Here is a 27,982-nt window from a genome sequence, read left to right as displayed (position 1 = left end):
CTGTCCCGCGGCCTAGGACAACAGCTGCTCTCGTCCCTAAAGCCAGTGAAAAACTACATTTACCCTGAACCGAGCTCAGCTGAGCGTGACGTCCGCGGCTCCTCCGAACTGGAACAGGAGAAAGTTCAACCCACGGTTCAACCCCAGAGCGGTAGCAGCATGTCCGACTACCCGCTCTTCCAGCTCAGAAAGCCCCGCTTCGACCAGGTATTCAACAACATTTTCCATCACAATAACATGAAAGCCTTTCAATAGTCAGTGCAAACATCCAGCAGGAAACAGCTGTAGCCAACTGCAGCCTGCACGAGACGGTGCTCAGTGAACTGCTCTTTAGTCCTGTCCTTTTACGCATTGAACTGCAGCAAATTCGCCTTATCTGTAAAAGTTACTTTGTATGCAATGGTGCATGAAATAGCCTAAAGTAAAGCTGTTTTGTGATGTAAGTTGGTAATTTGTACTGGCAGTATAATTTGTACACTGCCCCGCTTTGTGACCCTTACCATGACTTTATTATGATCTACTGGAAGATTACCAGTGACTTATTGAACTTTTATAAAACTGGAATCTGAACACTAGCAAGACTCTAAAATGCAATAGCCTCTCTACTCCAGTTTAAATGGCTTAGAGCAAAAAAGTTCTGAATTCCAAGTAAACAACTTTCACAATAATTTGACACATTTTCTTTTAATCACCTCATAACTGTATATAAGTGGTTCAGTGGCTAGTGTTACACATAAACTACGCTTATTGATAAACACATGATATTTGAGTCAACATCATGTGTGTGGACTATCTCTGAACTCCAGGAATAAATCAGTAGGCTCGAAAAAGTTATGTCATAATCTGAGGTGGAGGGCAGGGGCCAACATCACAATGAATATATCCTTTTTGAATACCAACCAGGAAATGCACTGATGTTGAACCTAGTTTATTTATTATGTATGATTATATGTTTGTGATTTGCTCCACAAAGCTTCTATAATAATCTTGGGTCTTTGTTCTTTCAACTTTTACAGTAAGGATTCAATATCGGCCTTTTTCATTCACATGATCAGCAGTTGATGCCAAGTCATGTGACACCTATCAATAGCTGCGGTACCTGATTTTTCCTGTTTTTTTGGCCCAAACTTGTTTCTAGCTCTCACAGTTCCTCCTTTGTATTCAAATTGTTCAAAGAATGTAATTATATGCACATTTCACACCCATATACATCATTGAGTGGTGACAAAGTGATGATAAATTCCACTCATTTCGATAAGACTTCTATCATCCATCACTCAATAAAACTTTAGGTGCAGACAATACAATAAGGCCTGTGTTTTGCTGTGTTTACAACATACTCTGAGGTGGCAAAAATAAATGTTTTCTACAACAGCAAAAAATCAGGTACCTCAGCTTTAAGTGGCTGGTGATTTATACAGCGGCTATGGCGTTGGCTAGTTGGCCGCATATAATCAGGATGTAACGCTATTGAACAAAATCGATTGTGATAGCTATTAGGGCTGGGACAAAATATCGGATATGATTTGGATCGCAATACTTTTTGCAGCAATACAAAGTATCGAGACCTTATCAAGTATCGCAATACTTTCAATACTAGTGTGTGTGTAGGCAATTCTATCATATATTCCTTTGTTTTTCATTATCAGCACTTTGTTACGTTTTATGTTAATTCACTTTTCAATCTTAACACTTCAATAAGTGTCAAATGTCATTTTGTTTATAAACGTTGGACATATGACTGTTTTACACATTATAAAGAGACGAGATGCAAGTTGGCCATGTTGTGCTCACTACTGCCTCTTCAGGTCATATGTGTAACTGCACTTCCAATATTAAGCTCATGCAAGTAACAACTTTTTGAGTGACAGTGCAGGATTTTAGAGGCAGTTGTGGTGAACAGGTCTGAGCTCATTTTACACCTTAGAACATGACTGGAAAATGTAGGGTTAGGAAAATACATAATTTTAACATTTTTAAGCTTTGTATAGTCCCTTTTAAGGCTTTAACATTATTTATCATAACTATTTACTGTATCGCAATACGTATCGGCTCGGCCTCTGAGTATTGTGATACGTATCAGATCGTGACAAAAGTGGATCGTCCCAGCCCTAATAACTATATTATTGCAATATTTTACCAAAGTCTTAAATTACACGGAAAACACGTACATTACGGCAGTACAACAAAGGTCGTCATTGTTAATTTGAGATTTCACCAATTAACAGACTCTTATTGTGGTTCCCTTTGTGACTCTGTCGTTTGATTCTCCATGCTGCTAAAATTTGACCAGACTAATGTTGTTTTTAGGTAAGTGCCCATAATGAACACAGGTGTGACATGATAGACCCCAGATATGGCCGCCTCCAGCAGCAGCTGCAGGTCATGTGTCTGCAACAGGCCGATAGGGATTTTGCATCACCTAATATTGTGATTACAATCATTTGGCGATATATTGTGCAGTGCCCGGTAATTACAGAAATGTTGACCATAAAACCAGGTCATCATTCTTTTTGACAGTTCAGTATTAAACTATTGTCTATTTACACTATAGACATGTAAGCTATATATTTAGAAGTTTATGAAAGCCCTATAGCATTAATCTAAGTACCCTTTCACTTCTTAGCACTTCCCCACTCTTCCCCTCAGACTGTCGAACTCAAATGGCAAATAAATAATTGAATTAACAGATTAAAACCCCCACGCCACATTTTAACAGTTGTCCATATGTTCGGGAAGTCACAAGGCGCCGCAGCGAATCGCAGTCCAGATTTCCATCCAAATTAGCAGTTTGCATAATTAAGGTCCGATAAAGCCAGCCGCCTCTGAGGTGTCGATCATATTTTTTTCAGATTTCATTCCTTATGCTTTGTGTGGGACTGTAAGTGATTGCAAGGGAGGAGTATTTCTGGCATATAGTCATTATAGGATTTAATTGCGAATGGTGTGAGTGAGTCTGCGTCCCTAAAAGACTTGTATCAGAAACAGTTTGCGGGATGGTAATGAGCTAGCTCCACCTGGTGTGTCAAACAGCTGGCTCGAGCTAATATTGCCGTTTACTCAGCGGCAGCAGCTGGAAAAACTCCATTAAAATCCTCAATTTCACTCGGTTTACAGCATTGAACAGGAGTCAGATGTGGTACACCTGCCATTTTTATGAAAAGTATGACTTGGTCAACTTTATAGACTAGTTTCCCTCCACATCACAGAACTTTTTTCAGTAAATGTGCCGCAGTTCAGGGTTCACTACTCTACCTACTGATGAAAAAAAATCAAAAAGTCATCACTTAAGGCAGCTTTAAGTGACAGCATAACACCGTTACTTTTCATCACAGTGTTTGGAAGGTTTTCACTGTGGACGAACCCTCTCACCGCACGCACATATTAAATCTAAGCTTTTTTTCTCGTAAAAAATTGCATAATACACCTTTAAGGCTTCAGTTTTATCATCTCTGCTGATGTTCTTTATTTTTGCCCAGAACACATTTTTGGGTCGATTCAGACACTTCCTGGATGTGATTGACCCCAGGACTCTGTTGGTCAGTGAGGTGAGCTGCTGTTGTTTCTAAAATTGTATGTTTTACTCACTAACAAAAAAAGAGACAAAAAATATCCCAAAAAGTGATGAAAATTGGACAAAAATGCAACAAAAATGGACAAAAATGCAATAAAAAAATGGACAAAATTCTGCAAAAAAGTGACGAAAATCTGATGAAAAATTTACAAAAATGCAATAAAAAAAGGGACAAAAATATCCCAAAAAGTGATGAAAATTTGATGAAAAATTGACAAAAATGTGACAAAAAAGGGACAAAAAATATTTTTTTAAAAAGTGACAAAAATTTGATGAAAAATTGACACAAATGCAACAAAAATGTGATAAAAAAGGGACAAAAATGCAATGACAAAAAATGTGAAAAAAAAGATGTACATTTGATGAAAAATTGTCAAAAATGTGACAAAAAAACGGACAAAAAATATACAAAAGTGTGACAAAAAAGTGACAAAAATGCAATGACAAAAAAATGGCAGTGATGGCAACAACGAGGAAAACGGTCAGTTTTTGTAGGTTTGTAGGTCTTAGCTTTCAAATGAGGTGTTACACTGGCCTATAGGCTCCTATAGGTCAAGAAGCTTTTAGATTTGGGTAAAGCTGAACCAGAGAAAATGCGATCTGTAAGAGGCTCATAAGGTTGCACAGTTTTAATGATATGAGAGATGGCTGAATTCATTCCTACCCAGCCCTCCCATTCATGCATATTTAATTCTTCCTGTGACATATTTTGTCATTTTCAGAGGAGGACATTATATTACATAAACAAGCCTTTGCATTTTGCTTGTAGTGACCATTGTGCATGTGCAGCCCTACGTTGCAGAGTGCTGTAATGTAATTGAAAAGCTTCCGCACAACAAAGCAATTAACCCTTCTAATTAAATCGCTCTCTCGTCAATGTGGCGGTTTTCAAAGCACTTCCTGTAACTTTTTCTCAAATCCGTGTCCGCTGGCGCCCTCTTAACAACCTTCCTTCTTCCCTCTTCTTGGTTTTGTTGTGGTAACTTCACTTAATGTCATCATTGCTCTGGTGCAGTGGATAATGAACCTGTTAGCGGGCCCTTTCGGTGACAGTAATAGCGGCACTAGCTCACGGGATGGGGCGAACAGAGTGGAAGGGGGGGAAGGGGAGGGAGGGGCGGTGGACTCCTGGTGGGATGGGTGCAGCCTCGACTTGCCCGTAATGACCTCCTCTGATTATATTCTCACACTCAGTCGCTGAAAGCTAATTAGTACAAATTGGGCCACATGATCCTGTATTTTCCCCTGCATTAGCCGGTGATCATAGCACAGAAATATCACCATCATTGCCTTTTAGGAAGCTCATTTGTCAACTGGAAAGCAGCGTGGAACTTTTTAGTGAAATGCAATTATCACAAGATGGGTCTCCAAGTTCAGTGTGTTTAAACAGAGGCACTTATTTAGACAAAAGAGGATTTTGTTGGGCCATAATAGCAATAAAAATGTATGTAACTCAATGAAATGTGAATCATCTTAAGAGCTTTGTTTACGTATGAGCTCACTGGCTGTGTGTGTGAATCAGAAACGTCTTCAGGAGAGCGTCAACCTCCTCAAACGCTTTAAAGAAGGAACTCTGCCGCCCGGTGTCACAAATGAACAGGTACAGCCAAACACATCTGTGTAAAGATTAACTCGATCAATCAGTGAGATGTGCAACCAATGTTCTGTGGTGTTTCACAGCTGTGGAAAGCCCAGAAGATTAAGCAGGTGAGTATCAAGACACTGACGAAACCTATTTTATTGAACACAGAATGAAATGAGATGAGGTATTTTTTTGGTAGCTTTTGAAAATAAAAGGTAATGGCTCCCACTTGCATTCCACTCAAAGAGCCAATGTTGACAGGTTTCTCAACGCTACACTGTGGTCATTTTTATTTACCATTAGTCCTTATTAATTCACTCTTGATGGTGGTTACCTACTATTGTAGAAAGACGGAGGCGGCCAATCGGCACCATTGGCCCCTCCGACCACCACAAACTATTCACTGAACTCACACGCAGTTGGTGAAGTGTCGGTATGATCCTGTATTAGTTCTGGGTACCGTTAAACGATACCAGCATGGTAGGGAGAAAAAAGTTTAGGCACTACTGGTATCGAAAAGATAAAAGTTTTGAAACCAGGTACCAAAGAAAATCTTATTCTTATATCTTTAGATCCAAGTTTTGATGTCAATTTAAACAAAATTGACTACACATGTTTTTCTTTTTTTCCCCATTTTCCCGCCTAATTTCTTAAAATAATATTTTCCTATTTTTGCTCTCCCAAATGTATAAATAAATTTGCATAGAGTTTCCACACATTACTGTTCTGTTTTCTGGTTCTAGATTACAAATATTTGAGTAAAAAGTATAGTTCAGGCATCGGTATCGAAAACGAAGTATCGTTAAATTTTTTTACAGCACCCAGCCCTACCCTGTATGACCTTTTATGAACCGCCTGTTGGTTTCTCTACGAAGTTCACCAACCAATGAAGATCAATATGTTCCTTTGTATGTTATGAATAAGTAGTATTTTTTACTTATTGCAATGAGGTACCATTTCACCACATTTGTATTCAATGCAAAAATGACATTGCTTGAATCACAATGCTTTAATTTGCAATCTGTTGGCTTTCTCAGGCCATCATCCACCCAGACACAGGGGAGAAGATCCTGATGCCCTTCCGCATGTCAGGTACCACTGCTCTTGTTACTGTCACAGATCTTCAGGTTGTCTGCGGCCCCGGAAAGGTCACTCTGCTGGAAACTGATTAAACCCCGTCCCCCACCGAGATTCAGACGTCCTTAAGTCCTCAGAGCAGAACGACATTAAGTATTTTGGTCCGATCTAAAACACCTTTTAAGTGAGCAGACTATACTGACATCAGAGGCAGAAATGTTAGGACCAATGTTGAGTTCATGTCAGACGTCGAGGAGCAAAGGTGTGACTTCCAGCGGCGGGCCGCACCAATTAAACTAAAGGAGAGCTCGAGATAAGTTTCTAAACATGAAAGTACTCGTGAAAATGACGACCAAAAGGTTGTGCTGTGAGATTTGACATTTAGAGACATTTGATTAAACCCAGACTTGGAAAAAACATTTCAATTTAACATAAAACATGCGTAATAGGCTAATCCTCCAGCTACTGTGCATTATCTGTTCTAGTTAATGTCCAGACCAGGGGTGTCAGACTCATTTTGGGACACACAGGAAGTAGGAAGAAGGGGGTAGAGACTTCCTTTTTTTTTACATAATCTGAAATGTATGCTTTAGAGGGCAGGGGCCAGATTAAATCATCTCGCGGGTTGGATCAGGCCCGCGGGCCGTATGTTTGACACCCCTGATCCAGACGCACTGCTCCTAGTCTAAGTTGCCTCTGTACCTTTACAAAGCTACACTATTCAATTTGGACCAATATATTTAGAACAAGTTAGACTCAGTAGGCAGAATGTTTGTGCAATTTGGTCAAATCTTTTCGGATTTTCTAAATAACAATAATCAGGCCATAAAGCATCAGAAATGTGCAACTCCTACTTTGTTTTTAAAGTGTTCTCTTCAACTGTTTATTAAGTCTTTTCATCACTGCATACTCAAATTTGTAAATTTGCACATCTTCCAAACAAGGATTTTGTTTCCCACCTCGAGCACACTCTATAAAATCACTATTCAGCACTAGCCATTCTTCCTCAAAACAGGCAGAGAAAAGTAATTCAATAGATGTTTTATAAACTGATCGTAATGATATGCTTGTTTGTTCACAGGTTTTGTCCCCTTTGGCACACCTGTGGTAAGTTTACATTCATACTTCGTAATGAGGAAAGCAGTGAAGGCTCCGGTCTCATATGTGGCTTTCGTATCAATCCCGCTCCGTGTTTTCTTTGTGCAGGTTGTTGGGCTTCTTTTACCAAACCAAACCCTCGTGTCCACCATCTTCTGGCAGGTGATGTATTTAAACACAAGCCACAGTCAGAGCTCTTTGCCTTGAGTGTAGTAATGTATTGCTGTAGTTCTGATTCAGTCTAGATGTAGCCCTGTGTTAGTCCTAATTTATCCATGATGGTTTAGTCATATTTTAGCCAAGATTTATCCATGGTTTAGCAAAGATAACCCTGATTTAGTTCTTGTTTATGCCTTTTTTAGTTCAGAGGTGGTGCAAATTGGACATTACAATTAATTATGTTTCGTAAACCCTTTCTTTTCCCTTGGCACCTGTTCTCAGCGAGTGGTCATTGGCTGCTATACTGAACTTTTACCCACCATAAGCTTCCGACTGTGAATCCCATTTTCTTTCTCCCAAACGTATTGGCGACTTGTTCACACTCTGCTCTCTGTGACAGTGGTTGAATCAGAGCCATAACGCCTGTGTGAACTACAGCAACAGGAACGCCTCCCGGGTAATAGGCCGTCACACGCTCCGGGTCAATGCACCATTTTCATTACTGTCAGAACCGTCAATCTTCTGGCGTATTAATCATTTTCTCTCTTCAGCCTAATCCCACGTCTGCATTTGTTTATGGATATCTCGGAGCAGTGACCAGTGCTGTGTCCATAGCTGTAAGTACCCCAAAAAAGCCAGAAATTCATTACTCTCTTTGCGAAGTTAGATTCTTAGGTTTTTTGAGAAAATGTATCTCTTAACCCCTTCCTGAACTGACCAGTTTCCAGTTTGGCTTTACCATAGACTGTAAAATTAAGAATGGACTTATTGTGGCCGACCTCTTCCTGTGACCATAAGGAAATAGCAGCCGGAAGTTCCTGGCTCCTATGGACTTTACATTGCCACGTTTTGGCCTCTCTTTAAGTCATGCTTGAGCACAGGCTTGTCATTCGGTCTCATGTTTCGTCGCCCTATTCTATATAGTGGAGCTGGCTCCTAAAACCCCTTCAAAAATGGCTAACATGCGCCGTTAGCCTGCAGTGAAAGGTATTGGGGCACCCTATGTCCATCACTGTTTAACTGTCTATGAGCTTTAACCAAATCTAAAAGGTTCTTGAAAAAAGCAGAAGATACAAAATACAACAAAAGAGTGACAAACACATGGCAAAAAAGTGACAAAAAAAATGGGACACTTAAACACTTATAAATGGGACAAAACCGTTACGATCAGTTTTGTAGGCCTTAGCTTTCAAATGAAGTGTCACTCTGGCCTATAGGCTCTAAATCAGGGGTAGGCAGCATCTGGCCTGGGGGCCAAATCCGGCCCTCCAGCACAGAACCTCTGGCCCCCAAGGTGATTTTGAGAAATATTATTATACAAGTAAGAGATAAAATACCTGTTAAAGTACTCTGAAATGCGGGAAATTCTGTCAGTATTTCTTAAGTTTCCTGGCCGATCATCCCAATATGTCATATATAATGTAAAACATTGGCATTTGCAGGAAATGGTTCTTTACTTTGAGCTACAATGGTGAGGTTGGGCGATGATGAAAATCGTCCCTCCTCGAAGCAAACTTGCCTACTCCTGCTCTAAATTCTCCGGGCATGAAGCTGTGGATGATTGAGGGCCACAGTGGCGCAGTTGGTAGAGCGGGTCGTCTCGTGATCGGAAGGTTGTGGTTTCGAATCCCAGCTCCCGCAAATGCACACTGTCGATGTGTCCTTGAGCAAAACGCTTCACCCTACTTGCCTCCAGTGTCTGCGTACATTGGTGTATGAATGAGAGTGTGAATGGGTGACTGGTTCCTTGCTGTAAAGCGCTTTGGACCTGATAAAGATACTGTGACGGGGCTCGTATGGCTGATAGTGGACATTTGGACAGAAGGCGTTTCTTTGGCCTTCTGATTGGTTGAGGACAAAGCCGATGACACTTAAGTAGAATGAAACAAAAACCTACATTTGACCAAAAAAAGAATCTTTGTAATTATGCTTTTTTGGCTGACGAAATGGTCAAGAGGTCTGGTAATTTGATATGTCCAGATTCACTTCACTAACTTTTAGATTTGAATCAGATTATTTAAGTAGGTGTATGATTTGCGCCAATGACTCCTGTATTTAAATTTAAATCAATGTTTGATGTGGTGGATCAATAATGACCAGGTATTTCCCCTCCGTATGCCTAATCTATGTATGAATGTCCAGCCAGTGTCTAATGATTTAATTAGAGACCTCTTTTTAGTTCAGGCCTTTTCTTACCTTTGTCCCATCAAAGCCCTAAACGTCAAAGAGCGCTCGCAGTGGTCCACCTGCCTGACTCGGCCCTTAGAGCGTACAAGAGCCTCAAACCGAGCCAATTACCCGTCCTGCTGTAGAACAAGGCGGGGGTCCGGGGCGGGGGTCGCGACAGGCCGGGGTGGGGGGCGGAGATCTCCAATTAAACGTCCGCTCTGGTGACGACCCCCCGCTGTCCGGAGAAGAGCCGGGGGCAGAGGTGACACGGGTGTGATATCTGAGCACATATAGGCTTTCACCGCTGCGTTTAATGTGTCGTAAGCTGCAGTTGGCACAAAAAATTGACCACTTCTCCAGCATGGGACAATGCACTTTTACAGCGTGTTTCTCAAACTGGGGGACTGACTGTACAGGTGCTACATACAGGCCTCAATTTTCATTCAAAACATATAGTCAGATAGACAGAGGATTGGGGTGAATGGGGTTTATTTGGAGACTGCATGGAGGATCCGGAAATTAAACTACTTTATATTTTGTTTTAGCTGTTTTAGATCAGTATTATATTTTCTAACCAACAAAGTGAAAGATAGTGATGAAATTAAACTACTTTATATTTTGTTTTAGCTGTTTTAGATCAGTATTATATTTTCTAACCAACAAAGTGAAAGATAGTGATGAAATTAAACTACTTTATATTTTGTTTTAGCTGTTTTAGATCAGTATTATATTTTCTAACCAACAAAGTGAAAGATAGTGATGAAATTAAACTACTTTATATTTTGTTTTAGCTGTTTTAGATCAGTATTATATTATCTAACCAACAAAGTGAAAGATAGTGATAAAGATTGCAACCAAATATTTGCAAAAAGCAGAATACCACCTCTTAACCCCCAACTGAACCTCTTCTCCAGTTCGGTTTAACCCAAATCGAAAAGTTTCTTGACAAAAAGTGTCAATATAGCAACAAAAACAAGGATGAAAATACAACAAAAATGTGACTAAAGAGCGACAAAAAGGTGACAACCATGAAACAAAAACTCAACAAAAAAGGACAAAAATATGGCAAAACCACGACAAAAAAGCCACACAAAAAAACCCAATGAAAACACGACAAAAATGTGCCAAAAATGCGGCGACAACGCAACAAAAAAGTTCCGATAAGTTTTGTAGGTCGTATCTTTCACATGTTGCCGTTGCTCTCCAGGTGAGAAGCATTTAGATTTGGGTAAAGCCGAACTGGACAAAATGTGCTGGGTTCAAGCGGGGGTTAAGAGGTTAAGACACATAATCACATATTGGAAAAAAAAAAAAGTACATGGAGATGAACTTTAACTAAAATTGAGGGTGCAAACATGTAGCCATTGCCTGTGAGCATGCCATTGGACAAACACTGAAAGCTTGTATACTGTTTTTACCTGTGTCTTTCCCCCTGCTACCTGCAAAGGGTGCTCCAGGCCATAAACTTTCTCTTCCATTCATAGACATAATTTCAAGTAGTTACACATAACGTCTATTATGCATAATATTCCTTCAAGCTCTCATTTTGGAGTTTTAGTAGTAGTAGTAGTTTATTCGGTCAGTTCATTCATTCCTTTTGATTTTACAATTTGCTGCTTTGCCTCAGGTCGGTTTGAACGTCTTAATCCAGCGAGCCAAACGTTTCAGCCCCACGACCCGGCTCTTGGTGCAGCGGTTCGTCCCCTTCCCAGCAGTGGGTGAGTTCAAACAGCCGCGCTCTCCTCTCAACAAGGGGATTAGACCAGGTTTGATCTGAAGTGGCCTTTGTCAACAGATTATCACAGGACTCTGTTCTCACACTTTACTTTGACAAATGTACAGCTGTGAGCAGGAAATGCTGTTAATTGATTTAAGAATGGCGCATGAATTCAAGTTGGGAAATTCTTTCACATATTCTGTAATCCCTTTGTGGTTTACAAGTAATAATAAAACGACTACCTCTACTACTAATAATGATAATCATGAATTAATAATTTGGCCTGCCTATTCTCTATTTTTGGTTGTTGCTTGGGCTCCAAAGGTAACGGAGAAAGCAGAAACTACTAGACTATTATTTTGTGAACCTGGGTCTTGTACAGTGGTTTATATTTGCCACACCTCGTTGTATGTACGCAGGTCAAATACAGGAATGGATCTTAAAACTAATCCCTGCATTTAGTGTATCCTGGTTTTAAGTTGACCCAGTGACCTGTTGTTAGACATTAGTATAGAACAATAAATAGCGCCACAGTGTGTCTTAGCTTGCATTAGCATTATGGTCTTTATTTTCTGTGCTTATTTGTAAAAGATAAATTGAATTACTTTTGAAAAATCTGTATTTGAGATCATGTTTGAACTTCAAATGCAGATTAACATACAATATTTTGATGTCACTCTACCACCGTTGTTAGAGTTTCTTCTTCTTCTTCTTCTTCTTCTTTGTTCATAATTTAGATGCATTATTGTTAATGCAGTGGGGAAAAACGTATTTGGCCAAAATCCGATAGAAAGTCTATGGGAAACTGACCAAATACTTTTTTTCCTCACTGTATTTTAGATAAGCTTCTTAATCGCCACCTGAACCGAGCACATTTTCTCCAGTGCGGTTTTACCCAAATCTACAAAACTCATATAAATGGATCATTTTCCTCTGGTTGTGGCAGCGTTGTTGTCACTTTTTTTTAAAGCTTTACTTTGTTACTTTTTTTTAATGCATTTGTGTCACCTTTTTGATACATTTTCATCGTTTCTCGTCACTTTTTTGTCATGTTTTTGTTGCTTTTTCGTCTCATTTTTGCCACATTTTCTTCGCTTTTTGTCGCTTTTTTTTGCTCTTTTCTTCTTTTCTGGCTTTTCTGTCACTTTTTCATCACATTTTTTTATCCTCGTTGTTGCTTTTTTTTCAAGAAGCTTTTAGATTTGGGAAAAGTTGAACTGGAGAAAATGCGCTCGGTTAAGGCAGGGGGTAAGAGGTTAAATTTAACCTCTTACCCCCAAACCTCGTCTTTGTCTTAGCCTTTAACAACAAAGTAAGAAAAGATAAAGAACAGAAAACAAAGACAACATTATATGTTAAAATTAAAAAACAGTCTTTTTCATCACATTATCACACTTGTTAGCCAATGTTACAAGACTGACAGATGCATTAACTTTTAGATCATCACAGGCTCTGTTCTTAGATTTTGTTTGTTTGTGTTGTGTCTAAACATCATATCCTCCCGGCCATCATCGTCTCCACAGCAGCAAACTCTAACAGATCTGACAGATCATTTACAAACACCACCAGCCAATTATTGGAGTCAAAGTACAGACAATGAGGCCGGAAGCACCCTAGGGACAACTCCATTCATTTGCTGCCAACATCTAGTGGCCATTAGCGGTATTACACGTTGATGCTTTTAATTCCAAGCTGTTTGCCCTCTGTCACAATTAAGAGCCAGTGGTTAATTTCAACATGCTTTCATCAATAGCGGTTTATAGACATGTTTGGAGCCGCGCTTTGTCAAATATATGCCCCACAAACACACGCAGGCCCCATGGGTGTAGCTGCGTGCCCAATGCCCCAAGCTGCCGGCTCGTAATTAAATTGTTTTTATGCCTCGGCCCCCTCCCTCTCCCGCTATACTCTTCTAATTAAATCAACAGGTTTGTACAGCGCAGCCTTTGCCTGGTAATTGGCTGCTCGTTAGGACTCCGCTGCCTCAAACAAATTGGATAATTATGCCTAAAGTGCCGTCTAGAAGTCAGCGCCCCTGTTTCACCTGCCTATTCTGTTTGTGTGTGTGGACGTATTGTTGGTTTGCTCAGGCGCCACACATATCAAAAGGTAATTAAAACGGCTAATTGGAGCGAGCGGAAATCAAAGTGGCATTTGATTTTTGTTTACTTACTTAAGGGCTGGATTTATTTGTAATAACCTAATCAAGCGGCACTCCGTCGCTTAATAAAGGCCGTAAAGGGGACATGCATTATGTTTTTATTGCTTTTAACCATGTTATAGCTCGGCCCCCTCGTGAAGAACATACTGTCTTTCATTATTCGCACAGTTTTCTGTGTCATTCTCACTGTTGCCTGCAGAGGGCGGTCATGGTCAGTTGAAAATCCCGACCAGCCCGGTTTCTAACTGCTTGCAGTCTTTTCATCAATTATACATTACCGTATTTTGCGTGCTATAAGTTGCTCCTGGGTATAAGTCGCACCAGCCAAAAAATGCATAATGAAGGAGAAAAAACATCATATAAGTCGTTTCGGAGTATAAGTGACGGCAGCCTTGGCAACTTCCTACCTGGGCTTGGAGGCGTAACTGCACCGTTGACAAGCTTCACGACAGCTCCCATTTCCTTCATTACAGTAAGAGTAACTTCCGCTTTTCGAAAGTCCCTCACACGTCTATCACTCACTCACTCACCCTTTTTTTTCTGCTGCTTGATTGCGTTTTTTTTAAAATTTTCAGTGGTACAAGATTAGCAGATACTGGTACACAAGCCTAGAGCGCCCTCTAGAGGCTGTCAGTGTGAAAATAATAAACATGTTAAATTATATATTTTTTCATATAAGTCGCACCTGAGTATAAGTCACACCCCAGACTTATACTGAGAGGGGGTATGAGTCTGGTTCGGCTATTAATAGTTTGGCTATTACTTTTTTGATAACAAAATTATTGCAAAAGTGCGACTTATAGCCTGGAAAAACGGTATCAGAAATCAAAAATGCTAATTATCAAAGTTGAGATACCCAAAGGAGTATTATAAGTCTCCTTTTTGCATGCTTTGGCCACTTTAATATACTCCAATCACAATAAAACATGAAATTACTAATTTGAACTAATTGTTTTTGAAAATGCTTCCTATTATTGGTGATATTTTGGAAGTAATTATGCGTTACGTTCCTGGATGTATTTCCATAAATGCACCAGTTGTTGTTAATAGCTGGCTATTAAAACGCACATATAACACAATTAATGCAAATAATTACATTTTATGTTTTGCCCAAACAAGCTTTTCAATCATTAGCACTGTCTATAATTAAGTTACAATTTTAATTGCCAGCAGCTCTGTCCGTGCTTATAGTTTACTTCATATTTTTCATGCCAAAATCCCTCGGTGTCCTTTCCGTTAATTGGTCTGCTTGAAAAAACATTGCTCGTAGGTAGAAAGAGTGATTTGCTCAATTGAATTTGCCTCCCCGTAGCCACGAGTGGAGATAAGAAGCGCACGCTATTGTCTTAAATTAAAAAAGCTCCCGGCGCTAGCGCTAAACTCACTAAAACGACTTTTTCCTATTCGCATTAGGAGTCAAGGAGAAAAGGTTTGCCTGCATTAACGCACATTTGTGTCCATTTCACAAGGTAAAGTCAGTCACCTTCACAAACACGCTGTCCAAATCACAGAAGGACTCTTTATCATGAATACGAAAACACGCTCTGATAATGGCGTTCAGTTGCTTTATTCATAGCAATCATGTGTTGTTCCTGCCTTTCTCTGTGGTGCATGGTATCAAGGGTACAATTTTGCCTTTTGTTTCCATCGGCTGCTGTTTATTGCGTGGTTACATTTGCTTGGACATTCATTGGTTATTTGTTTCACAGTTTTGTTCTTTGGTACTTGTTGTGATATTGGGTTATACAAAACAACGTACATGTAACGTTGCCGTCTATTTAGCTTTTTTTATATACAAAAAAACCTGATTTACCTATGCAACGTTGCTGTGTATTTGTAACGGCAAAATTACAAATAAACTTGCCGTATCGTTTGTTTACAATAGAGCATTTAGCAGTGTGTTTCCAAATATCTGCCAAAACTTTTCCTGCTTTATTTTTGGAGTAATTAAACAAAACAACAAGCGTCAAAATTGTTTCTTTGAGAAAAAAAATATGTAAAGCAACGAAAACATGACATTCCACATTCGCTCGCTAATTCCACTGGCTTCGCTCGCCTCTCTTTTCATTATGATTGAATAAGAGCATACTCAGTTTGAAACTGAGTTTGCAAACTCACACAACCACTAACTTTGAGAGAAAAAAAACTTTTTGTGTCATCTTTCATATTCTTTATCAGCAGAAATTCTACCAGGGTATGTAAACTTTTGAGCACAACTGTATCTATTAGTATACATATTTCAGAAAACATGCAATTTTGATTTTAGGAGCCTTGATGTTTGATGACTGTACTGTGAACTCCTCAACTATTATACAACTTACATGCATGCCAGGCCTTTGGAAACATACAGGTTATTATGTTTGCAAATTATATTGTTTAGTGTCTGAAATGTTTATTACCATGCGGTTTTCCTCTCCTGGCTGGCGGAGCATGTTGGTGTTCAGGGCACGGTCCTGCAGTGATTCAGGTCTTACCTGACTGACCGGAGCTTCGCTGTAATGGTCGATGACTATTCTTCCTCCTCTACCCCGCTGTCATCTGGGGTGCCACAGGGTTCCATCCTTGGCCCGGTCCTGTTCTCACTTTACATGCTGCCGCTCGGGTCCATCATTGCCAGACACAATTTATCATTCCATCTTTATGCCGACGATGTCCAGGTTTATTTACCAGTACTCCCTAACACTGCCTCTGCTCTTGACTCCCTCCATAGCTGCCTTTCGGACATTAAACAATGGCTCGCGCCGAACTTCCTCCACCTCAACGAAACAAAATCTGAATTCATTATTTTTGGCTCCAAGGATGTTCCTCAGATTCAGTCCAGGGTCATGGGTCCAGTCCGTGATGCCGTCAGGAACCTGGGAGTCATCTTTGACCAAGAAATGAACTTCAAACAACAGATAAATGCTGTGGTCAAGGCCAGCTTTTTCCAGCTGCACCTTTTGATCAAGGTGAAACCTCTCTACTCTGGCCTCCCACAGTCGTCACTCCACCGGTTACAGTTAGTGCAAAAGCAGCAGCCAGTCTTCTCACCGGTTCATCTATTCTAGACACAGCCACATCACTCCCGTCCTCTCCTCCCTGCACTGGCTCCCGGTCCGTTTTCGGATTGATTTTAAAATGTTGACGCTTGTTTTTAAAGCACTCCATGGTCTCGCTCCGTCATATCTAACTGAGTTGTTGACCGTACATCGCCCCAGCAGAGCTCTCCGGCCTGCCGATCAACTGGTTCTGGATGTGTCCAGGTCCCGGTACAAACAGTGGGGCGATCGTTCCTTTGTGGTTGCCGCGTCTAAACTGAGGAACAGCCTGCCCCTCAGTCTGTTCTCACGGACCTGTCCCTTTTTAAATCAAGATTAAAGACTCATCATTTCATACTTGCTTTTAATACTTAGAGCACACTGAATTGTGTCTAGGTTGTCATTATTTAGTGTTATTAAAATGTGTTTTATCTTTCTGTGAAGCACTTTGGTCCTCCTGGTGTTGCTGTAAAGTGCTATATAAATAAACTTTGATTGATTGATTGATTGATTGATTGATTGATTGATTGATTGATTGATTGATTGATTGATATCCTTGTAGCTTTTATTGAGAAAGCATTCCAAAAAACAAACCTTCTTGAATGCTGATCACTTTCATTGTCGACTGCACATTATGAACTAAATACGTTGTATGGTAATTACTCATCAGCTGCATTAATCACACGTCTTTATACACACAGAGCTGTGAGTCTGAGGCTCTGGGGAGTGTGGTGTCACTTCATATAAAAATGTATGAGCCCACCTTTCCCGGGGAAATAGGTGAAGATGTTTTAGCTTGCTATAAAAATCACTATTTACATATAAGAGAACATTATCTTAACAAGATCATTTACCGCTTAATTTATGCACAGAGAGATTTCACTGTGTTGTTTTGATGTCACTGGTTAATACACTTTTTGTCTCCAGATCAATTAAGGAAGCTTTATTGTTGATTCCCTATTGTAAAGCACATACAACAACTACAAACTCTCTCTCTATAGTGAACAATAGCAATATATTTATACACAATTCATCTTTTTGGATGAAGCTATTCTTCAGTTGTCTGGATCTGGTGCAGGTTAAGGTTCAGAGGAGGCTTTATTAAGTGTAAATAGAGTAAATGTAAGAAATGTGTAGATTCTTTATGCTGACATTTTGTAACTAAACCAGCATTAGGCACAAAGGCAATGAACCAGATCAGCCTTGTACCCGACAGTTTATTTGCTGCTCCTATTCAGCTCCTCTCCCTCCGTTTCTTACCTGCTGCTTTTCTCAACACGTTCCTCTGGGGCTTTCACACGATAGTTCTGTCGTGTTTTCACCTGAGCCGCAGGGTGAAGACCGTCTCCTCATTTGTGGAAAAAAATAAAAGATGTCAGATTTCTCTAGACGCAGACATAATGCTTTCTCTGTCTCTCCACAGCGAGCGCAAATGTGTGTAACGTGGTGCTCATGAGGAAGTCGGAGCTGTCAGAGGGAATCAGCGTCTTGGACAAGAGCGGAAACGTAGTCGGGACGTCCAAAGTGGCTGCCAAATATGTACGTCCATCCCTCTGTGCCTTGACAATAATGATGTTTTTCCTGTGATTTCCCTGTTTCTCTCCCCGTTTCATGATGGGTTTCCTCTGGGTGCTCCGGTTTCCCCATCAACTCAAAACGTGCACAACAGTTTAACACCTCAAAGGGACTAGACAAATGTTAAACTTATGTATTTTCTACCCCCTACTTGCTCCAGCAGTGTCCCAATGTGTAGAATGAGCCCCAAACCAATTCACCGCAACTGCTTCTAAAAGCCTGTTGTCACTCAAAAAGGTGTTAATTCGGGTCCGAAGCTCCATCATGCACGAGCTTAAAGGGATTTTTCAGGATTTTTGACATAGGACCTCATTTCCTAGTTATCCAGAATGTTGTTGATTTCTGGAGATTTTTTTAAATTCATGCAGTTCTTATATTTGAAGAGTTAAGTGGTGCTAGGCTAATGCTAGGCTAGCGCATGTCTATGGTAACTAGTAGCCTGCATTAAAAACCTCTTCTAAATCATCGGGTAGTCCTCCAAACGTTGCCATATCCGATTTGTAGAAAACTCCTTTGTGAATTCCACGTGTAGTAATGCCGGCCGCAGGTAAACAAACTATAGATCCGGTAAACGAGCAGATCACTCTGCCACTGCGTAGCTACAACCAGGAAGCTGATGCTGCTCAAATATGAGTTCTTTTAAATGCAAAACGGTTATGTCAAAAATAATAGTAGTCTGGTGTTAAAAGTGATTTGCCTCAGGTGTTAAATATATACATATATATATATATATATATCAACAAGGATATGAGGCCCTATGTCAAAAATCCTGAAATATCCCTTTATTAAAGAAACTGCAGTTACGTGTTACACCTGAGGTGGCAGTAGCAAATATGAAAATGACAACTTCAATCAAGTCCCTTTAAAGGTCCTATACTTTTATTTGCGTTTATTTGCCTCCATTCTTTGTAACATTGTTAGAATTCCTTAAACATTTCTAACATCCCAATTCTTCAAAAATGTTAATGGTGGCTGAGGACATTTAGTTGCCCAAATAATTGCATCTATTTCAGTCGTGATTCATCTCTAAATCATATTGAAGTAATGTAATGCAACAGCAATGATTAATTATTAAGGAGACCTAGAGTAAAGGAAGACCACATTTCTATGGATGTTGTGAGAAAGGTAGCTGCAGTTGGCTAATGTGAAAGAGATTCCAGACTAAAGAAATACTATTTTTACAGGCTCTTCTAGAGACGGCGCTGACCCGAATCGTGATGCCGATGCCCATCCTGGTGCTCCCTCCGATGATCATGGCCAACCTGGAAAAGTAAGATTATTCCAGGTTCATACACAATGAATTTTATTGACTTTCACTCCTCTATTGGAATGCCTTACAGTTTGACATAATAATGTAATCTAATGATTGATTGCTTTGCCCCGATGTGTCCAATTATTATGTGCTAGTAGCTAATTAAACACTTTTTCCTCACATACTTTCCTTTTATTGTAACTTGATCAAACTTCTCTCATAAACACCTCGGCTGGTGTTTCAGGAATATTATGCAAAACTCCAGGTGCTTTCACTCGATTTAAATAACTCATTGTTTTGCTAATCAGATTTTCTCATCTCCGACACATTTCTAGTGTAAAAAGAATCACAATTAATGCAGTAATGAGTATAATAAAATTAGAGTATTTTTCAGAGCCGCTCTCGTCCAAATTAGATTATTTTAAATATACCAATTATCCGAAGCAAATTGATAATTAGTAAATGACTCACTTTCTGCAAAAATGAATTAATATTGGTCTGTTTTGACATTGCATGCTTATTAATTAAGACATGTATTAGAGTTATTGAAACACAACCCTCTTAATTTGTCTTCAGCAATTTTGTGTCAAGATATTAAAAAACGTCTAGGAATAAGACAGTGGTAAGTATTGGGTCACACAACCAAATGTTTGAAACCTTGTTTAGGGTGTTCTTTATTTATCCTGAAGGAAAATATTATTCAAAGCCGCTGGACCAGTCTGTCAGGAGCAGAGGGCGGCCACAGTGCTACGCCCAGGAACTCAGGACTACTTAATTGAGTGCTTTGGGTTGATGGGGGAAACCGTACCTAGAGGAAAACCATACAGACCTGTGGAGAGACAAGCTCCTCACAGAAAGGCACCAAATGATCCGGGAATCAAACCCTAAACCTACTCGCTGTGAGTCACCAGTGCCAACCGCACCTCACTGAAAAGCAATGTAGTATGTGCAATGACCAGAGGCATAGGCGACCCAGGCTGCCATAAGGTCCACGCCCCACCATCTACATCATGGCCAATTTTCGGACGTTAGCTTTGGAACAGAAAGTGACAGAAAGATGGAGATTTCAAGCAAACAAACCCTGCCTGATCCTCCGGGGAGCCGCATAACATCACAGTGAAAATTCGTACATCTATTTCATGCTCCTCCTCCAATGTAATATACAGTTCATGATGCACATGTTCAGATTTTTTTTCATTAAAGGGGCTAGCTGCAAGTTAGCCATTTTATACTCACTACTGCCACCTCAGGTCATACGTGTAACTGCACCTTCTATATTAAGCTCGTGCATGACGGCACTTCGGACCCAAAGTAACACCTTTTTGAGTGACAGTGCAGGATTTTAGAGGCAGTTGTGGTGAACAGGTCTGGGCTCATTCTACACCTTAGGACATTGTTGGAACATGTAGCAGGAGGAAAATACATAATTTTAACATTTTTAAACTCTGTATAGTCCCTTTAATAGATAATCATAATATAATATAACATTGATGATCACAATAAAATAAAATAAAACCATAGCCTTTTCCATATCCAAAGTGTGTCCAAAAGGATTGTGGAAAAAAGCAACAAAAAACAACAACAACCGACCCTGGCATGGACATCGATAATCATTTGAGAACCGAGCAGAATGTCCACGTTTGTTTCTAATATTTTTTATTAAGTCTCATTAGTTAGAATGGTGCATGAGTTGTCTCCTCCTTTCACGTGCTCAATTTTATTTGACATATCTTTGCTTATAAAGTCCAAACCTCAGAAATACGAGTCCGTTTTTAAATATTGCACCCACATCGTCGCTGAACCCCGGCCGCTCTCCTCAGCGTTGTCTGATAAGGCCGTAATGATGCCATAATGACACAGTTTGTCCTTATGTCTGAACGCTTTGATGGATGTGCTCACTTTGTCTATGGAGGGCCGGGTATGCCTCCATCTCCCTCTCTCCAGCTGTGTTTGGGATTCCTGACGGTTGAGTTTAGAGAGGCGTGCAGGTGAGTTGTGCCTGTGTGTCAGCTCGCCTCCACTGGATTTCAATGGGGCAGGAACAAGGGGACAGAGAGGGAGCTGGACGGCCCCTCTGTGATTTATGAGGACGCTGAGAGAGGTGTAACTCACAGGGAACAGCTGGGGTTTGAGGTTCAGGAGAAACTTCAGATGGAACAATGAACTTAAAAGGTCCTATAACTAACTTTTTTCCATTCTGTTTTATAAAATCCCACCCTCCAGAGATAAAGGTGGCAACACGTCATACGAGCGCGCGTGGCCTAGCGAGTGGGAAAGAAGTACATTATGGAAATCATTATTTTTTCACTCTTTTGTTGTGTTCTGGTGGAAGCCTTTATAGCCTATATTTAGCACACACACTTAAAGTCAAGTCAAAGTCAGGTCACTATCAATGTTTTTTCACATTAGACCACGAGAAGTGAAAAACCCGCATTCGAAGCTAGCAGTTTGCTTTAGCATGAAGCTAGCATTAGCATTATGGTTTGCATTCACTGTTATGTGTTATTCCACGTGGTTGTTTTCCATGTCTCCATATCTTTTCTGGGGGTAGAAAATACAGTGGGAGGAAAAAGTATGTGAACCCTTTGGAATATCTCCTGTGAATGTTTACATGTTATGGCCAATAAAAACATATAGGCTAATTGTTTGGGTGGTATTAGTTTAAGCCAACATTGCTTACTCATTCTTATGATTTTAATAAACATTAGACCGCATAGTCTGACCAGTTGACAGTGACATGTACTGTAAGAAATTCCAAAGTGTTCACATACATTTTCCTCCCACTGTACATCCATATTTCAGTTGTGGAGTAATAGGTTTTCTTGTTTCTCTTTGTTTTGCCTCTCAAACGTGACCATTTATGGACGTTCCCAAAGCTGTGTCTTTAGAGCAGATTGTAAAGGCAAAAATGTGTAACGTTATACAACATTTCAATCAATCGCAAACCAGAGAAATGTCTTCTTCCCGATCCTTTTAAACTAATTGCATCTCCACTTTGTACTCCCTCATCTGTCGTTGTTCTGGTGATGAACGTCCCCATTGTCTTGTGAAGCAGCAGGACAGTCATAAATTAACTTCTCGACGGGAGGCTAAGTCTACCTATCGCACGCTCAAAAAAACAGTCGAACCTTGATTTAGACCTTGAAATGGCCCGTAGCCAGATCCAGCTGCCGGTGTTGAGGAGGAGGAGAGGTGCAGTAATAGTTTGGTGAAACGTCACCTGGTTTGCGAGCGCGATGCACTTGTCTCTCGTACCTCGCAGCTCTGTGCCGTTGACTTTGTGCCGCTCCTCCATGTTGTTCGGTGTGTGTGTGTGTGTGTGTGTACGTATAGGGGCTAATTAAAGCATGGCATTCGCATGTGTTAATGAGCTCTCTCATTAGGCGGCGCGCTCCTCGTTAGGGAGAGAGGCGTCACTGGAGCAGGAGACGCTCCCGCTGCGTTCCCCGTCCCAAACATACTACCCAACACGAGCGACACCGGAGAAGCATGTCTGCAGAGGGAGTTATGTGCAACAAGGCTACCTAAACATGCGCACTGTATTGTCATTTTTACATCTATGTTTTGGTTATTTGTTCTTATGATTCTTGGGAAGCACTTTGCTTAATTAGCAGCTTGGGGATCGGATAGAAAAAGTATGGTATGGTTTCGTGTGTGATTGATAGATTACATCAGGGTTCAGACAGTGTTAAGCCGACTAATGTCCTGTAGCTGAATGAAAGAAAAGGACAGAAGGATTAAGTATGTTCAGTATATGAACATATTGTAAACATTTGAACATGCAGTTGAATGTTGAGTACTCTTTAGGTCTTTCCCAAGCACGGATAGATGGACAAGAAAAAACACAAGACATAACATTTTTCACCAAATAACAAGACATATCATCGCATTCTAGGAGGGTTAGTGCTAAATGGACCATCTGCTGTGATTTTATATAGATCTATGAGATGGTTTGTCTCAAAAAAAGATCTAATCCTACTACATACTGTTTGTTGTTAGAGTAAATGTATTTTTGCCACCACAGTAGTATGTTGGAAACACACCCAAATTTTTATTGAGTGATGGAAGATAGAAGTGGAAGGTGGAGATGGTCCCCGCTGCTTGACTTTGCCACCGCTCAAAGCTGTATACGGGCGTGAAACATGCATATAATTAATTTGCTTGAACAATTCGAATATGCAGGAGGGATTGTGAGCTGGAAACGAGTTTGAGCCCAAACTAATAATGCCACTGTTTGAACAGGGGAAAAAAAAAATCAGGTATAGGTTCCCTGATTCATGATATCTCACATTTTCACAGCAGAACGTCACTAACCCTCTAGGGGGCAGTATGGAGGCCAAAACAAAACTGAGGTTTGACTTTGTTGTTGCCCCTGCAGGCTGCCACTTCTGAAGGGAAACCCCAGACTGGTGCTGCCTGTCCACGCTGGGGTCTGTCTGGCCGCATTCGCCTTCGCTCTGCCCCTCGCCATCAGCCTGTTCCCCCAGACGTCACAGGTAACAGCACTACACAGTAAATTAACCTCTTAACCGAGTGCATTTTCTTCAGTTTGGCTTTAACCAAATCTAAAAGCTTCTGGACTGGAGTTCAAATGCCTACAGGACCCTGGACTATGGGGTAACGCCTCATTTGAAAGCTAAGCCCTACAAAACTGATCTAAGCTGATGTTGTGTTGTTGCCACTGTTTTGTTGCACTTTCATCGCTTTTGTTGTCACATTTTTACTGCTTTTTGTTGATTTTTTGTCACGTTTTTGTTGAGTTTTTGTGATTTTTTTGTCACATTTTTGTTGAGTTTTTGTGATTTTTTTGGTGAATTTTTGTCACATTTTCGTTTTTTTGTTTCTTCGTTTTGCATTTTCATCTTTGTTTTCTTCTTGTTTTTGTTGCTATTTTTTTTTTTTTTTTACACTTTTTCCAAGAAGCTTTTAGATTTGGGTAAAGCCAAACTGGAGAAAATGTGCTCGGTTCAGGTTAATCTAAATGAAGATGACGTTCACGGTCAAAAGTACCCAACTGGGAGACCTGATTACCTGATTGTGCATGTTTTGGGTTAAAACCAGGCGTCACGGTAGCGTAGCCGTTAGCGCTTTGCAGCTAGAAGGTCCCGGGTTCGATTCCCACCTGGGCGGGGCCTTTCTGTGTGGAGTTTGCATGTTCTCCCCATGTCTGCGTAGATTTCCCCCGGGTCCTACGGTTTCTCCTACCACTAAAAACATGTACAATAAGTCAGGATGAATGAGAGTGTCTTTGCTACAATCCGGTGTAGCTTGTTTACATGCATGAGACCCTTGTATTTTCATTAACATGCACTGTCCTGACCAAATAAACCAATAAATAATAAATCAATAAAGGGAGCGTGCATTTTTTATGCAGTTACATGTGGTCCAAACTAATTTGCGAAACAATTTTTACCATTACAGCTCTTCACAGGGATGAGTTTATAATTATACTTCAATACTTTCAAGGCTCAATACTGTCATGGTAATGTTACACAACAGCAATCAGCCTGCAAGTTCACAATTGATAAAAGTGCTTTAAAATTAAATCCACTACGCACAAATGTCTGTTTTTACAATGTATTCAAAAAAACGAATTATTATTACACTGCTCAAAAAATCAGGTATGGAGCCGCTACATAAACTGTGACATTTTAGTTCATTTATTTGCTGGGTATGTTAGTATAAAGATGGAAGGTCATCAAAACAAAAACAAACGGTCGACTGATGGTAGTGATTAGCTCTATCAATTGCCCTATTTTATAAGATTTCTGAATATAATCCTTTGCTTAGCTGTTCAAGATCAAATGAGATCCTTTTAAGAATCCTTCATGAACTAAACACTTGTAATCACGTAAATAATGACACTCCTAATGTCCTATTCTATTAAAACATCTTGGCGCCAAATCTCCCATTGAACGACTGGTGCTCCCAAAATGGCCGACCTCTTTTGACTTGTGCCCATTGACTTGAGCAGCGCCTCTTCCTTAATAAGTGTTTCGGGACCTGCTCTTAACCCAGGCGTGTTTTTTTTTTCTCCTTACTCGACATCTTCAGCGTGTATCAATCTGCTTATCAAGTCTCGCCTTTTGCTGTGATTCCTGTTGTTGTTGTTGTTTTCTTCGCCCCCCCCCCCTCTTCTCCTCCCTTTGCCAAATGACTCGAGCTGACACGAGCCAAGCGTTTCTGGCTTTAAAATGTTTAGGATTTAATTACCGCTGGAAATAACGCAGACGACCATATGGCAAGAAACTTCAAAACATATGTGCCGCCAACAGTCCTGCGAAAACTAGTCCTTCCTCCTTGTGCAATGTGCAGGGAAGGGCCTTAGTTGTTTTTCTCACTCAAATCCTGTTTTTGCACTCGATCCAATATAGCCAGGGAAGGGGGGAAAAAAGAATTACCCAAAATGCACCGCGAATGCCCCGCTCGCCCGGACCCCCTTACGCCTACTCAGATTTGTTCCATTTCACACCTAACACAAGCTTTTTGATTAAGACTCTGCCTCCGTTGCCAGGAGCCATCTGTCTCTGGTTCAAATATTAGGAGTGTGCAAGCCTCAAATTAGACTCTTTCCTGCCAAATTGGCCGCTTTTGCACATTAGCGGTAAATACGGAACATTACAGGCTTATAGCGTTATTTAGAAACAAGGGAAAGTGACTGAATAACTTTTTGGAAATACGGTGGCTAGGCCTGCCACGATAAAAAAAAAATTGAGGGCGATGTATCGTCTCAGAAAATATCGCGATATTACGATGATACGATGATAATGAGTATAATGCAAATACCGTAGGCAAGAAAAAGAAACCTGTAAGCAAACCTGTATTGAACTTTTGGCATTCAATAATAACACCTTTTACCAAACGAAGTGCAAACAAGAAGGGCCACAATATTCTAGGGCGCTGTATCCATCTGTGTTTCTTAACCTTCTCACCAGGTTCTGCGTTTGAACTAGGCCTGTCACGACATTTAAAAAAAAATACTCAATATACAGCAGGGGTAGGCAACGTCAGGCCAGGGGGCCAAATCTGGCCCTCCAGCACAGAACTGCTGGCCCCCAATATGATTTTGAGAAATATTATTATGCAAATAAGATATCAAATACCTATTAAAGTGCTCTAAAAATGCGAGGAATAGTGTCCTTTTATAGTGTATTTTTTAAATGTCCTTGCAGAACATCACACTTCTCAACTGGTGGGTCGGGACTCAAAAGTGGGTCGCGAGCCTACAGGGAACTTTTTTTTCCAATATTTTCCATCTGAAACTACACAGAAACACACTGGAGTCTGTTAAGATTAATATTATTGGGTTGTTTTGATTATAATTTCAGTATTAAAAGCAAATCTCCGTCTTGTTCAGTAAAAACGTGTGGTAAATACAATATTTTATAAGATATATGAAATATTACAGTTTTACTTGGGTCGCAGCTTGTCATTAAGGTAATAGCGGGTCTCGGAGCCGGACCACTTTAGAACCACTGATGTGAAACATTTGCATTTGCACAAAATTATTCTTTACTTTAGGCTACAATGGTGAGGTTCGGCCCTTGGTGTTTTGGCTATGATGAAAATCGGTCCTCTGTGATAAAAACTTGCCTACCCCTGATTTACAGTATCATCTTTAAACATATCCAACATAACAATAATATTGATATTTCATCTACATTATTCTGGTCAAATATTTGCTGACAAAAACTCACTTCTGTGTTAAATTAAACCTGGCTAGAATAAAATGTAATGGATTTAGATAATTCTGTATTACTGCAAAAGTAGAGTAGGCTTACAGTATATTTCTTTTCAAATATAACCTCCTGCACACATGGCTGTCGCGCTTGTATTTGGATAGTGGCTAAAGCAGTCGGGTTCCTCTCGCTAACAGTAGCTCTGATTAGCTGCGATGCACTGACTGGGCGGTGGTTTCGTTTCGTTCTCACGTTGGACTTACCAGCATTAATGTTATTATTCTCTCTGTGATGAGTTGTTTTGGCTGGTATTCCAAGTGTTTTCACACGAGTCCCTCTTGCCCCGCGATAAAGTTCACAGTACGTGTCGGAATCAGCAAAGCTCCGTTGTAGCACGGCACTTTGTTTACACCCCGCCTCTCCAAAAGCAGCACTGATCTTTAAATGATCCGGATACATAATGTGCTCAATGCTGTCTCTACGCACAGGGAGACGGGTTGGATGGAGGCTCCGCTCACTCAGCTTTCATTCTTCTGTATTCATTTTAGCACACACAGCACGTGCATTTATCGAGGCTAAAAATGTTATCGTCCTTCATTTTACTGATCGAGCTGTTCTCGTGTCCGAGATTTAAGCCGAGTCGCTTTGCTTTGTCGTCCACAGATCTCGGTGGACAAACTGGAGCCTGAGATCGCCCAGGCAGCGAAATGTGAGGTTTTGTTTTACAACAAAGGACTTTAACACAAGAGCATCACGTTGACACTGAAGAAGAGGCTAAACTAAGTCTTATGAAACATTGCTACAAACTGCGATGATGCTAATGGTACAGAGTCTTTACACAGTTAATCAAATGCATATACTTGACCTTCTGCACCTGCGTTTTGATGTAAAGCAGGTCATATGAGTTTTGTGGACCAATGAG

The 27,982-nt window shown here is 40.4% G+C and overlaps 1 protein-coding gene across 1 annotated transcript; it reads left to right on the top strand.

Moving 5' to 3' along the window:
* The first annotated feature begins 95 nt into the window (after nt 1–95).
* On the top strand, nt 96–27,982 carry sfxn5a (sideroflexin 5a). The gene is made up of 15 exons (XM_079573111.1): nt 96–207; nt 3,480–3,548; nt 5,097–5,174; nt 5,255–5,281; nt 6,194–6,248; nt 7,315–7,340; nt 7,440–7,493; nt 7,891–7,947; nt 8,042–8,107; nt 11,287–11,377; nt 17,978–18,093; nt 19,314–19,399; nt 23,760–23,877; nt 27,724–27,835; nt 27,871–27,982. Exons 1-14 carry the CDS (start codon nt 160–162, stop codon nt 27,799–27,801), a joined length of 969 nt encoding a protein of 322 aa, XP_079429237.1. The 5' UTR covers nt 96–159; the 3' UTR covers nt 27,802–27,835; nt 27,871–27,982.

The sequence above is a fragment of the Gobius niger genome, assembly GCF_951799975.1.
Source record: "Gobius niger genome assembly, chromosome: 16".
Classification (NCBI taxonomy): Eukaryota; Metazoa; Chordata; class Actinopteri; order Gobiiformes; family Gobiidae; genus Gobius; species Gobius niger.
This window is presented reverse-complemented; position numbering and strand designations above follow the sequence as displayed.

What these genes read in the sequence shown, in the direction of transcription:
- sfxn5a (XM_079573111.1), top strand. Translation starts at nt 160, where the DNA reads ATGTCCGACTACCCGCTCTTCCAGCTCAGAAAGCCCCGCTTCGACCAG. An exon ending in GCAACAGGAACGCCTCCCGG is followed by an intron (nt 7,948 to 8,041) that starts GTAATAGGCCGT and finishes TTCTCTCTTCAG; the next exon opens with CCTAATCCCACGTCTGCATT. An exon ending in CCAAAGTGGCTGCCAAATAT is followed by an intron (nt 18,094 to 19,313) that starts GTACGTCCATCC and finishes CTATTTTTACAG; the next exon opens with GCTCTTCTAGAGACGGCGCT.